This window comes from Hibiscus syriacus, unplaced genomic scaffold (genome assembly GCF_006381635.1).
Source record: "Hibiscus syriacus cultivar Baekdansim isolate YM2019G1 unplaced genomic scaffold, ASM638163v2 tig00111398_pilon, whole genome shotgun sequence".
In the NCBI taxonomy this organism is placed as follows: domain Eukaryota; kingdom Viridiplantae; phylum Streptophyta; class Magnoliopsida; order Malvales; family Malvaceae; genus Hibiscus; species Hibiscus syriacus.
This window is the reverse complement of record NW_024063081.1, coordinates 1549355-1566272: the sequence shown is the minus strand read 5'-3', so window position 1 is coordinate 1566272 and position 16918 is coordinate 1549355. Positions and strand designations below refer to the sequence as shown.

Genomic DNA, 16918 nt, shown 5'->3' with positions numbered 1-16918 from the left:
GAGTTGAACCATGTTCAAACACTTTGTTTGAAGTACTTGATAATAACTTAAATGGGCTTGTCGATCTAAATGCAAAGACGTGTAGTTGTATGAAATGGCAAACATCTGGTTATCCGTGTGGCCATGTTATAAAAGTTGCTCTTCATCTAAACTAAGATGATTCAAGCGCATACGCTATGGATTGCTACACTACAGAAGTATATCGACAGACTTATGTCGAGATTGTCTACCCTATTCCACATCCTTCTGAGTAGGACATACCAGATGACTTACAAACAGTTTTGCCACCAGCCATGGACAGAAGGCTACCTGGCCAACCAAAAAGTCACGATCGTATACCGTCTAAGGTTGAAGAGAAGAAGAGATCGACATGTAGTCGGTGCAAGGAAAGTGGTCATACAAGGTTGACATGTGGATCACCAGTGCCATCACAATCATCTTTTCCTCTACCAAAATATGGATCCTCATCAAAATCCTAATCACAACCGACTTTACCTTTTGGGACTGTTAACTTAGGTGATTTTTAAATGCAAACGTTGTATTATGTGTATATTATGTGTGAACTTTTAACATTTTCAGTTAGGCATGTATTAGAAACTTGAGTTTGAACATTGCTATGATATGTTCAGTTGTTATCACTTATTAGAGATTCATTTGACTATCGCAACGCGGAAATCGCAACGCGAATATGACTATCGCAACACGGAAATGACTATCGCAACGCGGAATTGACTATCGCATCGAGAGAATCACAATGCGAAATGAAAATCGCAACGAGAGAATCGCAATGCGAAAATGAAAATCGCAACGCGAATTTAGTTTCGCGCTGCGATTTTCATTTTCGCATTGCGATTCTCTCGTTGCGATTTTCATTTCGCATTGCGATTCTCTCGTTGCGATAGTCTGTTTTGCATTCAACATAATGCATATTGAAATCAACAAATCAACTATTACATTTCAATCAATTAAACAAGCACAAATAATAATTATGTACACATCAATTAAACAAATCAACATTTACAAATCATCTTTTACAAATCAATTAAACAATCAAAAAATAATAATAAGAATTATTTCCTCATCAATTATTGAATCAACTTTTGCACCCATACATCCATTTCACGCAGCTCACTTCAGGATTAACCTGCAGAAACCAAACTTGAATCAACAAAACTTTCTACACATCTAAAACCTACAGACAACAAATTATTGAATTCTAGCTACTTAACCAAACATTTTCAAGCCAAAAAGAGTATATATGTTTAACAACACTTGCATTTGACTTACAAATTGTTTATGGACACTTTCATAACGCGGATGCAGGTAGGCAGCGTCTCGCATATATCGCTCTAGCAATAAAATACCGAAACCACAAGCCTACTGCACCTCTATCTCTATCGGTGGGAGGTAGAAACTATGTACTTCATGTCGTCAAACGCTCCAAGCACATGCATACGAGAGGACCACAATCCCCTCTGGCTAACTTCATTTGTTGTGGCGCGGTATCGTCTCTGATAACTGTAACATTGAACTTCTTTGGCTTCTTGTTTCCAGAATTAGTCCAGTAATTAATTGCATCCAAGAATTTAGCCAAATGAGAGCTTCATCCCTTAATAATATCTCTCAAATCAGAAAATGATATGTAATTTATCATGCTGTCATATACTAATGTCTTTAGGGATGGGAGCTGAAGCTCGATGAGAAGCCAATGAGTACGTTCCAAAATAGGGATAAACACCTGCATCGAAATGTAATAATTCAAATTGCGCACTTATTTATGAACACCTTTAAAATATTTAAACAAATAAATACTAACCTTATCGACCTCCCTCCATGCAGGATAAAGTTTAGCTTGTCCATTAGCCAACACATATGATTCCTGTCGTTGATTCTTCAAGTCAACTACGTGAAAAGACGTCGACATAATTGTATATCGCGTTTTTTTTATATTTTTCTTCAATTTCCTTACAATTAGAAGACGTGTCACCCATGCATCAAAATGTTGTTTTACAAAAAAAGACATATATTAGTGAATTACATAAATTTTAAAAAAAATTAATCAAACTGAAATATAAGAAGAAATATAAGACTTACCCCTCATCGAAATAGCCGTTGTCTTCAACCCCTAATAATACACCCCACCAAGACCGTTCAATCAACAAATGCATATCATCGTTGAGTTTGTATATGTCAGCGTAACACCCTTGGCTCCGCTCATGTAGATAAAAATTAACTGCGGTCTTAGCCCAAAGGGTATTATCCAGAATTGTTTCCGGTAGTTGTTTCCTCTCCACTTCATCTGTCGAAATGGTACTGGCTGGTAATTTATACGAAAGCAAACAGTCATCTATCATGTCCGGCACGTGAGGGGGCTTCTCAATAATTCGATATATTACACCGTGTGAATCGGGCTCTAGAATGTTGGGAGAGACCTCTTTAACGATGACAGTGGCCTCTTGAACGGTGGGAGGGGACTCTTGAGGGATGATAGGGGCCTCTTGAACGATAGGGGAGGCCTCTTGAACGATGACAGGTGAGTCGGGCTTTTTCTTACGGATATTTCGCACTATTGGGTTCAACGGAGACGTAATGGCACGTGCACGCCGTCTGATGCATGAACTCCGTCTTGCAAGAAAAACCCGATGTAGAGCATCCAACTTAACGGACCGCTAAAAATAAATTAATACATAAATCAGTAAATAAACAGACATGATATTAAACAGTGAAAACAAAGACAAATATATTTCAAACTTGCACGGTATTCACCCAAGTCATTATTATATCATTGTTCATAAAATGCATCAGATAACATTCCAGAAATAAGCACTTATATAAACATTTAAAAGGACAACATATAGGTTTAGTGCAGGTTCAATGACAACATAAAAAGTAGTAGTTTATTCTTGAAACTTAAATTTTCAACACTGTGAAGTTAGTATTTGTCTTTTGGTTGAAGTAATGCAATTCATTCAAGTTTCAATTTGCAGAAGAAGAATAGAATCTGAAACTTAAAATCGCAACGCGAAAATGACTATCGCAACGTGAAAATGACTATCGTAATGCGAAAATGACTATCGCAATGCGAATTTGACTATCGCAATGCGAATTTGACTATCGCAACGAGAGAATCGCAATGCGATTTTCATTTTGCATTGCGATAGTCAAATTCGCATTGCGATAGTTATTTTCGCATTGCGATTTTCATTTCACATTGCGATTCTCTCGTTGCGATAGTCATTTTCGCGTTGCGATAGTCATTTTCGTATTTCGATAGTAAACTATTCTTCTTCTGCAAATTGAAACTTGAATGGATTGCATTACTTCAACCAAAAGATAACAAAAAACAAATACTAACTTCACAGGGTTAAAGAATAAACAGTTAAACAGTATTGGCAGTAACCGAATGAATTTACTAAGCAATCTAAGTGAAATTACGAGTAAATTTATCATCAAGTTAAATATGAAAAATATTAAACTTACCTCGTTGCGTAGAGTATGAACCTCGTTCTGCAACGATGCTACAATCTCACGTAGAGCTGCTACCTCACCACGTAAAGTAAACACCTCAACACGCCATACACCATTGTCATCGCGTAAAGTACCGACCTCCTCACGCAAGGCATTGACCTCATTACGTAACTCCCCTAACTCATCCCGTGGAGGTGGAAGTGGAGAACAGGGAGATAAACATCGAGGCATCTTTGTCGGTCGCCTATCATGAGGTGATGGTGGAGAAGAGGCTCGATGATGTGACAGAATAGGTGATGACTCTCGTTATGGAGGTGTATATTCGGGTCGATCAGGTGATGGCTCTAGGTGAGGTGATAGCTCTCGAAGTGGAGGCTGCTCATCATTCGTGCCATCAAAAAAATGCTTACTAGCTTGCCACCAATTCAAAAAAATGCTTACTAGCTTGCCACCAATCAGTGGCAAGCTCAGCTTCCGTGGGTGTCAGCCTCTGTAATGGAGTGTTGGCCTCCTAACAATATAAAAGCTCAAACAAAGTTAAACGTGTACTAGAAATAACTTGTTTATAAACATATGGTAGTATTTGTGTTAACTTACATTATTTATTGTAGTATACGGTAGTAAATCTTCCTATTGCTGCAAGGACCGTTTCCTCTTCCAGGAAATAGCCCTAGGAATATCATTAGAAGTTTTTAATGCATATGTCTGCATGGCGGGAAAGGCCTCAAATATCCAAATCTACAAACAATATAATAACAAACATTAGTAATTGTTAAATAATTAATTATAATTTTGGAAACATTATATAAAAATTATTACCTTAAAGACCAAAATAAAGCCTGACAAAGTGTATTTGGAACCATCGCAACGCAAACTTTTCCGATCATCAAAGGCAGACGACAACTTATTCCATGTAGCTCTCCATAGATACGAACCCCACGGAAACAGGTTCCATGCATTTAGGTCCTCTACCAATTTAATTAGATCATTAGGAATAGGTTGTCGGGCCTCTCTGCCTAAAAAGTTGGCTTGCAAAAGTATTAGAAGGCATACTCGGACAACATCGACGTCATCCATCTGAGTAAAACCATCTTTCTTATTCAATAATCTCGTCAAGTCTTCCACGTGTAAATTCGACTTCTCCGTTGACAGCTAAGGAAAAACCCGAGAAAACCATGATAGGCGGGTAATATGTCTAGTGTACCGATCTACATCATCGTGTCCGAAGCATAGACCGGTGATTAAGCAAAACTCCTCCCGCCCAAAACACGTATACGCCGGTGGAAAATCAAACCATATCTTTTCATCACGACGTTGTATAGTCTCTGGTAGATCGCTAGTCATGGTTTGAAGAAACAGATGGGTCAACATAGCATCTCCACCCGGATATTGTACTTTCAGCCATGGCCCGAAGCAAGTATCCTCAAATATTTTTCTTTGTGCAGGTGAAAGCTTCGACGCAATTGTTTTGGCCATGCTTACTTTATTTCTTAAGGTCAATTGAGCCGAATAAAAGTTCTGCAAAAACAATAAACATACCAATCTAGATATACCAAAAACTACACTGTGAAGATATAACAAGAACAATAAACATAAAGAGTAGTAGTTTATTTTTCAAACTTAAATTTGTAACACTGTGAATTTAGTATTTATTTTTGTTTTTTGGTTGAAGTAATGCAATTCATTCAAGTTTCAATTTGCAGAAGAAGAATAGTTTCTGAAACTTTAAATTGCAACACGAAAATGAAAATCGCAACACAAAAATGACTATCGTAACGCGAATTTGACTATCGCAACGCAAGAATCGCAACGCGAAATGAAAATCGCAACGACAGAATCGCATTGCGATAGTCATTCTCGGTTTCAAATACTAAAATTGAAAGAAACTTGAATGGATTGCATTACTTCAATCAAAAGAAAAAACAAAGACAAATACTAACTTCACAGGGTTAAAGACTAAACAGTTTAGCAGTATTGGCAGCAATCGAATGAATATAATAAGCAATCTAAGTGAAATAGTTAATCTATTATTGAAAACACCAGTAAACTTATCATCAATTTCAATATGAAAAACCTAATAATAATGCAAAAATTTCAAAATAAAAATAATTAAAAAAACTAACCCTCGGTGGTTGATTTGGTTGATTTTCCATTTCTGACCGTGAATGATTTCGCCGGAGATGGAGACTGATATCGTCGGAGATGGGGACTGATTTCGTCGGAGATGGGGACGGATGTCGCCTTAGAGAGTGAGACATGGAGATGAGACTGAGTTGTGATTTAGGGTTTTAGGTTATGAGTTGCGATTACGGGATATACTGTGGACGGTTCAGTGTTCCGATATATTAATATATTCGTGTTTGGAATTTGAAAAAAAAATACACGTTAGATACGAATGGCGCTATGTAAATCGCATTGCGATAGTCAGATTCGCGTTGCGATTTACGTATTCGCATTGCGATTTACGTATTCGCATTGCGATTTCGGAAAATCGCAACGCGAATTTGGAAAATCGCAATGCGATAGTCAGAATCGCGTTGCGAATCTGAAAACTGATTTGCGATACCGGAGATCGCGTTGCGAATTATCGATCGTATTACGATTTAGTTTGTCATTTTGGCAAATCCAAAAAAAGTTGGTTAAAATCGTATATTATAAGACATTTTTAGTCAATGAGGTTATTTTCTCATAAATTAAAATAATTCTAAAAAGATATTACCTTATGACCACCTTATATTATTCAAACAAATATTAAAAAAACATTTTTTTCATAATTTTCAAATTAATGCTAAGTAATCCTAAGTCAGGCTTAAGTTTACTCGAGTTTTCTTAGGTCAAGTTCATTTTATATTAGATAAAATTATATATGTTTTTTATTGATATAATTATATCTATATAATTAAATTCATTTCAAATTAATACTAATATTGATTATTATGATATAATATTAATTGATATAAAATTAAACATTTTATAAATATTTATTATAATGGTGTGATATAATAAATATATTAATGTTCAAAATTGTTGATCAAATAAATTTAATTTTAATAAAATATTTATACTTTATATTATTATTCAATACAAAATGAGAAACTTTTAACTAATAAAATGAGTATATATATAATGGAAAATTACTTCAGATAACATCAAACTTTGAGTGTTGACTCATTTATACTACTAAACTTTTAATTTTGTTAATTTTAGTATTAACATTTAATTTTAAGTTGAATTATATCATTCCACAGTTAATGACCTAATATGACAATGGCATGACAACTATGTGTCGTGACACAATTATTGTGTAGATACAATGAATTATTTATGTGTGATTTTATGATTTCTACTCTCTTTTCTTAAATGAAATAAGAAAGAAACAGAAGAGCTGATTGGTTCTATTATGCATTGAAGCTTCACGCAGCTCCTCCTGGAATATCCTGGACACTTCCATGGAGGTTGTCTATTGTGTGTATGATTATATGTTGATCTTGTATTGTGTCCTTTTTCGCTTTTTAACAATATCAAACATGTTGGCTTAATGCGATATGTTGGTTATGTTAAACCTTATGTCAAGAACATAATTCGGGAAGTTAACGTTAATATCGAAGATGATCTAACAAACTCAAAATGTGAACATTATCGCCAAATCTATGAACTATGAGAAATATATCATTTGTTCACTCTTATGAAAAATTCATTTCTAAGCTATGACCCAGTGATCACTGCTGGCTCTAAAGTACAACAAAATGACTCAGTGAAAAATTCATGAATTCTTTTGAGTGTGATTCCGTACACATAAAATTAACTAACTCAGAGCTGCATTAACAAGCATCGTGCCTCTAGTTTTCTACAATTTTTGCTTCTACCAATGGACACTGATTATCGACTCATAGGCAAAAACAACACTTCCATGCCTGACATGAAAAATCCATTCATCATGATATTATTTGAGAATTTTTAGAGGAATAAAACTGGATAAAATTGAATAGACCTTATGTATTCATAATGATATGTCATATGCAGCGAGGTAAAGGGAGAATCTTAGCATCCATATATGGTTCATAAGTAAAGGGAGAATCTTAGCATCCAGCACTTTATTTTATTTTATTTTTATGCCCAAAAGACTGAAAAAGGAGAGTCCACCTCATCTGACATCAACACAGTTGTATTTTGGTTGTGCTTCTTCCAAAATTGCTCTAAAGGACTTATGAGGATTGTGTCGCTCCTGCCCACCATCTCTTAACACATCAAATCTTCTTACAGCTTTACATATATATACAAAGTTATGACCGTGTTTGCTATCAGCTGTTAATCAAATATTAATTCAATTAGAGATAACAAAATTACTCTTACTTATAAACTGTAATAAATATAATTGTGTTACGGCCTATGCGAACCTCTAATAAGTGAACCAACGCCCTATGCAAACCTTGGACATGCGAAGCGTACCCGCGACTGACCACCAGCAAACACATGTCAATCACATATGATCCCCGCAAGCACACCTTGCGTTAACGTGGTCCCATTTTATGACAAACTCATCTAAGTAATCACTTCCTTAGACGTCTCTTCTTCACCAAAAAATTCAGACCAGAACTACTAGAATCATCACCACCACTACTATTCTACCACCTTATATGGTTGTTGTCTACTTTACCAGTCAACAAATTGTAAAGATATTATTTTTAATTTTTTTTACAAATCTTTTAAACCCTTAGAACCCTATAGCTCAAAGGTAAGAGCTTGATCTATTAGATAATATAACAAAGATATTTCATTTTCATTAACCAGTAGATAATAATATAGTAATTATTGAAAATCTAATAAATAGTAATTTTATCATTAACTATATCACTTTACCTGCTATAATTTATAATAGGCCTCTTCAGTATAAATAATTATTGAATAAAATTATAACAGGTAAAGTAACATTGTGTTTGGAGGGATTTGCAGGTCAAGTACTTATGAGTTAGATATTTGATTTGTAAAGATGTTTTTTTATTGTGCAATTATGTATATTTATCCTTATCCTTCCCTATAATATAACCCAATGCATGAATAACAAAGATCTGCGGTGAAAAGAAGGGAAACAAATGGCGATATCTGACAGGTACGGATGCTCTATGGAATTCCAGTTGATTATAAAGCTCAACAGGAAAATATATATATACAGAAGCAAAATGAGAACTTCTTTTGAGTAGAACATGCTTGAATTGTGGGAACAGATTTTCATTAAGGCTATGTTTTTTGTAGTATATAAATAATAGTACTATGGGATGCATGTTATATGTTTAACTGCATGTATACATGTCATCAATGATTGATGATATACATTAATGCACATCAGTTGGTTGATTAAATAACAGATTGAAAAATGAGAATCCATTTTCTTTCACAATCTAAGGAAAAGCTATTGCCTTATAATGATCATGAACTTTTTTTATTGGGATTATACATAGCTAAAAGGAAGCTTTTATGGAAAACCAAAAAGGAGGTAAAAAAGTTTGCCCATCAGCTGTGTTACAATATGATGAACATTAAACAAAACTGTTTTTTTTTTCTTCCTGCAAATCTAACTTGGAAGTGTTTGATGCAATTTTACTTCGAGATTCTTTCTTGTCTGAAAGATCTGAGGGTTGATATCATGAGGCAAAGCATGTTTTGGAATTTGCATGCAAGATTCACTATCTTCAGATGTCATCATGAATTGTTTTTGGAGCCATCTGACTTTGTATTTTATTAAATCCCTTCTTCTAGTCTTGGAATCATTTAGGTAATAATCAACAGTCGTCTGTGTTTATAAATCAACACTTTCATGTGTGTTTATAAGTTTTAACCAACTCAAGAAACTATGTGTGAAAAGCAAGGTTAAGGGTAGTGTTGTAAGTGGACTGCAGTAACATACACATGAATTTATGTTAGGGGTCACACTTATAAAATTTTAAATAACAAAAATAATATAAAATATAAGAAAATATCTAAAATATATGATAATTTCTCACTCACTATCCATCCCTATCACATCATGTCTATGGTTCACTGCATATATAGAGAACTTCCCCTGGGAAAATAATAATAACTATGCATGGCAAAATCACAAAAACATCTATCCCATTTTTATGTTTCTCCCTCTCTCGCTTCTTACCTTGTCTTCTTCCTTATTTCTTTCGAATTTATAGCGTGAAGTGTTGCGGGGAATGTTGTCTGGTCCAAAGTCATTCATATGAATCTTGAATGTGTTTTGAATGATTTCGGACCAGGCTTCATTCCCCTCAACTTGGTGCAATGAGAAAGAAGGTTTGGAGTTGGACATCCTGGAACTAGAACAGGTAAAACTAGAGGTAGAGTTTCCAAAATCCTGGTTTTCTGTATGCAATCACTTTAGCTTTTACGTATGGGAGAAAGAGATTAAATGTGAAACTTTAAATTTCTTCCCTTATGGTTTCATCATAACTTGTTATTTATTCTGTTATTAATTCATGGCGACTCAAATCCATAATGAAAAAAGAAACCATAAATTTTTCCATGTAAAGCTCATAATTTTATGGTGGGTCAGATCTGCAGAACATTGTAGCCCCATAGCTGCAATTTGTAAAAGGTTCATCATCTTCGTGAGCTGATTGAAAAGAACATGCAGAAGCAGTCCTTGAAGTTCGTAAGAAAATGAGATGAAGACATAAATATGGGATGTTTTCCAAGGTTTTAGATTCTGATGTTAAAAAATAGGGTTGAGAAAACCAAAGTACTTCCTTTGTAGGATTTGATATGACAGTTTTTCCATGCCACAACGGAACGCAACTTCGCCATAACATGTCATCATGCATAAAGAGTATATAGTTAGTTAAAACAATGAAAATGGATATACTTAGCCCTTGAGAGAAACGATTAATGAAGGAAGAGACATCATGATTCATATAGGTCCATTCTGGTGTATCGCAAGAGGACAGTTTGTCATATATGTTGTTGGACATGCCCTCTCTCTATTTATTTATATTTACTTCTTTTTGCATAAATATATTGTTTTACCTCCTCCGCAAATCATCTCTCTGGTTAATCTTTCATTTATCAAAACTTTCGAAGTTTTCAGAAACCTTCAAATTTTATATCCTCTAAAAAATTACAGTCTCTCAATATAACTATTGACAGTCCCACGTGATATACCAATTGAACCTACCATCTGACAGCTAGATGTATTCACCATGTCGATCTACAAGTAATCATCATTCGTCTAAGTCTAACACCAACACTGAGGATGATGGATCAATATATAAATCATCATACAAAGTTGAAAAGATTTTCTCTCTCTCAACTTTTCATCGTTCATCACCTTCTTAAATTTGTTTATTTTTCATCTCCTTCACAGAGTTACTGGTAACAACTCTATGCTCAAACTAGAAGGAATAAACCGACACGAACTACATGTATGTACATGGTTATCATATTGTTAGAGTTAAGATCCTATTGAGGATTTTGTCCATGTCTCAATCTCTTTTTGTAGCCTAATCCCATTCAAATCTGGGAGAATAGTTGTCGCCCTTTTTACCATTTCAGTGAATTAAGAAGAATGTACCAACAACCAAGACAAAGCGCTATCATCGAAGTTTTACGGCATTTTGGTATGGTATCGAATAAAGTTTCATTACAACATTCCAAATTTCCTGCAATTTTCTCGACAAGAGTTGTGCTGCCCTCCATGTGATTTCTTTTCCCTACCATCGTCACTTATAATTATTAAATTATATTATATAATATATAAAAAATAATTACTATCATAAAAATTTATTTTATATTAAAATAATTTAATACAATTAAAATTAATTTTTATTTTGTTTGATTAATCTAGGGTAAGTATAAGATAATATCTATACAAAGATAACTCTAAACCTTTTAACATTGATCACTCGTACCCTTGACATTCCTAGTGCTCAAACCAAGGACCTCAAAAAACAACAATAATTCCTTTACCACCAAAGTCATTGGTTTCGTACAATAAGATTAAAATTTATATGAATAATATATGGGTTTGACATGATAGATTATGTGTTTTAAATTTATATCAGATTTATTCTTATTCTAACAAGAAATATCAATATCTCATTATGTTAATTCATTGAGAATGAAATAACTTTCTATTAGTTTTGGATTAACTAGTTTACATAATTTTATAATTTTAATTTTCTGATTTAATATTTCGATTGAAGGTTGATGTTAAAATTTTAAATTTTAATATTTTTATAGATTCATGATATAGGTCGTATGTAATTTGTATTGAAAAAATATGCTATAAAGTCGAATAATCAATCCTATACGATTGTTCGATGTAGAAAAATTTAATGTTGTTTCTTATTTATGACCACTACGATAGTTCAGATCATGTTCATTATAAAGAGAAGAACAATACGTGAATTATTGCATTAATATATTAATTACAAGTTAATATTTTACCCAAAGATTCGATGTTAATAAAGTAATTTTCGTAGCGAGAGCACTCTGATAAATATATGATTTTTTTAAAATATCATACTTAACATTTAGTTTAAGTTTCATTTTGATTATATATCGTTAAAAAATTAATTGTGATATTGACTTGATCATCATAAAATAATATCATGTCACTATTAAAAAATAAAAAAAATATCACGTCTGCAATTGATTTATTTTTTAACGATTAGTGACTAAAGTGAAATTAAAACATAACGTTAATCATGGTTTTGAAAAAAATTAGGTGACCAAAACGGAATAAAAGTGATAATTAGGATTGTAAATTTATAGTTTACATTTTTTCTTGAACTTCGTAAATGGCAACGAAGGAAGAGGGATTGCAATGTGTTGGCCATGTTGGTCGGTGTACAAAACTCACATGGCTTGTTCCAGAACCTCACTAAGATCTTCACATGAATAATTCTTCACGTGAGACCCAAACAAACAACAAAATTGAAATGGATTTGTTCAGCAAAATGTTCTTTGAAACTCAAAGCCCACCTTCCAACACTCCCTTCTGTCTGTCTTTTCATTCCCAGCCGTGTACGTGCAAAATCACGTTAGAGGAAACTTTAAACCTATTTAACCAAATCTTTGCTAGTGAGACAATTTCTCATACATTTTTGGTTTGGTTCCAACAATATTTCACGTGTGCACTACTTAAGCAGAGCATTGATGGCATCTTTCCACCATTAATTGCAATCAAATATGAAATAGTTCTTACAATTTAAAACCCCCAATTCTACAATTTTCTTTTGGTCCTGCCCAAGAAAGAGAAAAAGGAAAAAAGGGACCAACCCATGCTCGAACCAAGCAAAATATGTACAGGAGCAAATCAAGGAAACCGCTGGAAGTGATCTTCCCCAGAGTGTACTACGTCGTCGTCGATTGCAATGGTAACCTTGGGTGGTTGTGCTCACCTTCATAGGTAACATTAAGCATGGATGGCTCTTCCAAGCACCTCTCCACATGCTTCCTTGCAGGGCAACCTCTCATACTGCTACATTTATAATATCCCCTGCACCAGTTGAGAAGAAAAAGCCTCCTAAGTCGATCATTTAGACGAATTTAACTAATTATAAATCAAAAGTAAGAAGCTTGCTATGAAACACTTTAAACATGCAACTAGAACTTAACAAATCAACTTGACCCTGCTTGAATCTCCCTTCATTATCTAAGTTTTAACTCCACCATGAATTGAAATTCTTCAACGCTTGAAAGTTTCCCCTTTAATATATTCAAGACTAAGGTAATCACTATTCACTCAATGCAGTAAGCATAGATCTTAACAAATCGAAACATTATTGACCTTGATACACATGATATGCTCATTGTTTTGTAACAATGAACCTTAAAAAGCCCTTTGTTTACCCACTAAGATCACTGAGTTCTATTCCTAGTCTGTTTCATTCCAATAGTTCCTATATGCAACCTATATTTGTAATGCTACAAGCAAAACAGAACAGGGAAACACCAAAATTCAAATAAGAATACATCTAATCTTAGTCTGATGGTTGATCATTACCTAGGGTGAGGAGAACCCTTGATTGGCTTCTGCCCATACTTCCTCCATGAATAATCATCTGGAGGAATATCAGCAAGCTTGTTACTGATTGCAGGCACCTTGATTGACCTCTTTACTCTATGTTTCCTGCCAAAAGAAGGATCAAAGCAATTATGATCATTAATATCGAAAGCAAGATCCTATAGAGATGCTAAAGAGGGCAAAAGATAAAAATCGAACCTCTTCTTCGAGCAGTGGCATTTACCACCGCTCCCACATTTGACAGTCCCATCTTCTCCCCTAGCAGAACACTTCCTCTTGTGTTGGGAACCCTGATCGGCAGACCGAGAACCCCCGATGAAATGGAAGGCACCTCCACCATCCAAGTTGGCAACACTACCATCTATGCTCAAGGAAGAAATTAAAGACCTAGTCGATGAAATGGTAGGTGTAACACTAGAGCTATCAAAAGTCAAGCTAATGCCACTATTATTCCTAAAAATCAGTTCAGCTTGATGTTTCATTTGCTGCTGTTGGAGCTGTAACCTCTGTCGAAGCTGCTGCTGCTGTTGGAGGGCATGGTAGTTCCCTGAAGAAGTCAGTTGGGCTAGTTGGTGATGGTTTTTCGCATTGGAGCTCAATTCCGAAGACGGGGTTCCTAAATAAAGAGAAATTTTGGCATGTGAACTCAATTCTTGAGCTGAGCTTTCATGGTGAACGAGCTGCAAAGCCTTGGATGGATTATCCAAAAGGATGCTCTGTGGAAGAGGGGCTTGTAATTTCCTTTGCTTCCTCACTCTTGCATGTCCCAAACCAGTGTTCAAAAGAGAAACCACTCTTTTGAACCTAAAAACAGTCTCCCCAGTTTCAGCCATTAAATTTCTGTAGTGAATCTGATCTTTTGGCTGAGACAAAATACTCAAAACCCTGTGGCAGCTCTCTACTGCTGCCTTGCTAGCTTCCTCAACTTCCTCCATTTTACCCCCCAAAACCAAGAACAAACCACTAATTCTCCAACCTAAATATCAACTAACTAAAGAGAACTAGATTTTTAGAGGAAAATAAGAAACACCCATCAATCAAAATTCAATTTTGAGGTCACCCAAAGACATAACAAGGACTTTCTTTCAACAGAATTTCAACCAAATTTAGCTTAAAGGGTAAACTATTTTCCTTTTTTTCTAAAACATAGAAGGCCAACAAGAACAGATTCAACAAGGCTGTGAAAACTTAAAAATGAAACAAATAGCTCTCTCATTAGGATAAAAACTAAGGGGGAAAGAAAAAAGCAGAGACCTTGTCAGACTTGGTGTTGTCAAACCCTAGATTCTGCCTCCCATGTTCTTTTCAGATTGAAACTTGCAAAGTGTGAAAGAGAAGACTTTGTTTTCGGCTATGGGGGAGAATTCACAAAACAACAGAACAAAGTTCCCATCTTTTTTTATCCCCTTCCACTATACAAATTAATAAACATATAAAAAAAATGAAATTCTAGATAGAGAAATTCAATGAAGAAAAGAAATTCAACAGAGAGAGAATAAATAATAATAAGATATGTAAATAAATTAATAAAAGGGAGTGTTTGAAGAAATGAAACTCTGCCGTCTCTGTCACTGATTTGAACGTGGGTCCCATGCAAAGACTTTGGTTTATTCTTTTTCTTCTGCCATTGCTACCTTTAATTAGTGCCATTTTTTTTCTAATGAAGTACTATTTTTTTCTTATAAGATTGGTACTTCTTGCATAACCAGACGTGCTTTGATGTTTCCTGGTCAGTGCCTTCTTAGTTCTTTGGATTTGAACTGTAGATTTACGGGGACTGTCTAACAAAAGTCATATTAATATAAAGTTAAAAAAATAGTACAATCACAAATTTGAAAAGAACTTTAACAAAATATGTTTAGTGCGACAGAAAATATTGACTCATACTTACTATATTAAATACAATAGAATAACAAATAAATTTATATTACCGGTAAGTATCGATATTTTTTTATAAGTATAAATAATTTAAAATTTAAAAAATATAAAAAAATAAGAAAGTTGTAAAGTGTCAATACTTTTTCACATAGTTTCAAATTAAAAAAAAACCTTAGAAAATGATAAGACTGCAAAGTATCGAACTTTATTTTTAAATAAATATCGATACTATGATATGATGGTTGATACTTTAACATTTGATGAATGATAAAATATCGATATTTTTTTTCTAATTATGTTTGATACTTGAACATTTGAGAAAATTGATGGAAATTAAAATATCGATACTTGTTTATTTGAAAAAATTGTTCAAGTTAAAATTGAAAGTTATTTAAAAAATTTCATTAAAACATCGCTATAAAAATATCGATAATGTAATAATAATTACAACTTAACCGATTAAAATAAAATAGACGCAACCTATTATGTTAAGCTAGCTACCGGTTTATTTAAAGATATAATAATAATGTAAACGGTAAAATATTTACAACTTAACCAATTAAAATAAAATATGTGCAACTTATTACGTTAAATTAGTTACTGATTTATTTATAGGCATAATGATAATGTAAACAGTAAAATAAAATAGTCGTAACATATTACGTTAAATTAGTTATCCGTTTGTTTAAAGATATAATAATAATGTAAACGGTAAAATAAAATATGCGCTACCTATTACGTTAAACTAGCTACCGGTTTTGTAACACCCTCAACCCAAACCCGACCCGAATACGAGTCCGAGATGTCACATTAACTTTTTAAAATAATATTCTTACAAAATAACAAAACATTTCAACTTATATTAAGAAAATATAATAAAATAATAATAAATTATGTTTCATTATAACATTTAAGGCAAAACGTTTTTATGAACATTAATATATGATATGAACAGTACTGCTACAATAACTTTCGTAAAACGTACATAAAACTCGTAAAAAGTTAAACGTTCATTACTATACATTTACCATTTACATAAATATGTTTAAAATATTCCAAAACTTTATCAGAGCACACATACTTAATTTAAAGACTTTGTTTACATGCCAAGCTATTTATCACATAATAATACATACTATTTAAGGTTCTTCTGATCTGGTAGTTGTAGAAGTAATGTTGTCTCAGTTGTCTAACCTTGCTTGTCTATCTTCTCTGATCCTACGTGTGAAACACTCACACGCTAAGTCATCGACTTATTGAGGAATAATAATAATGGTAATAAAATATAATAAAAATGTCATAATGAAATGCAATATCATGAAATCATATATTCAATCCATGCAAATTGCATAATCATGTATCTTACCCATAATTTGATCAAATTAACCATCATGAATTCATATAATATGTTCAATAACCCATGATACAATACTGAGAACCTGAGGTATGTGAGTATTGGATTACACACAACAATACAGAGTGTTTATTGATTACATAACTATTCACATACATCTCGTTTATATACAACAAAAGTATTCAAGAAGC

The 16918-nt window shown here is 33.6% G+C and overlaps 1 protein-coding gene across 1 annotated transcript; it reads right to left on the bottom strand.

Annotated features, from left to right (window-relative positions):
- Positions 1 to 12653: 12653 nt before the first annotated feature.
- LOC120161043 (probable WRKY transcription factor 21) lies at positions 12654 to 14972 on the bottom strand. The gene is made up of 4 exons (XM_039171347.1): positions 14750 to 14972; positions 13694 to 14482; positions 13475 to 13600; positions 12654 to 12967 (listed from the first exon to the last, which is right to left on the bottom strand). The coding sequence occupies exons 2-4, from the start codon at positions 14428 to 14430 to the stop codon at positions 12823 to 12825; spliced, it is 1008 nt and encodes a 335-aa protein (XP_039027278.1). The 5' UTR covers positions 14431 to 14482; positions 14750 to 14972; the 3' UTR covers positions 12654 to 12822.
- Positions 14973 to 16918: the final 1946 nt, after the last annotated feature.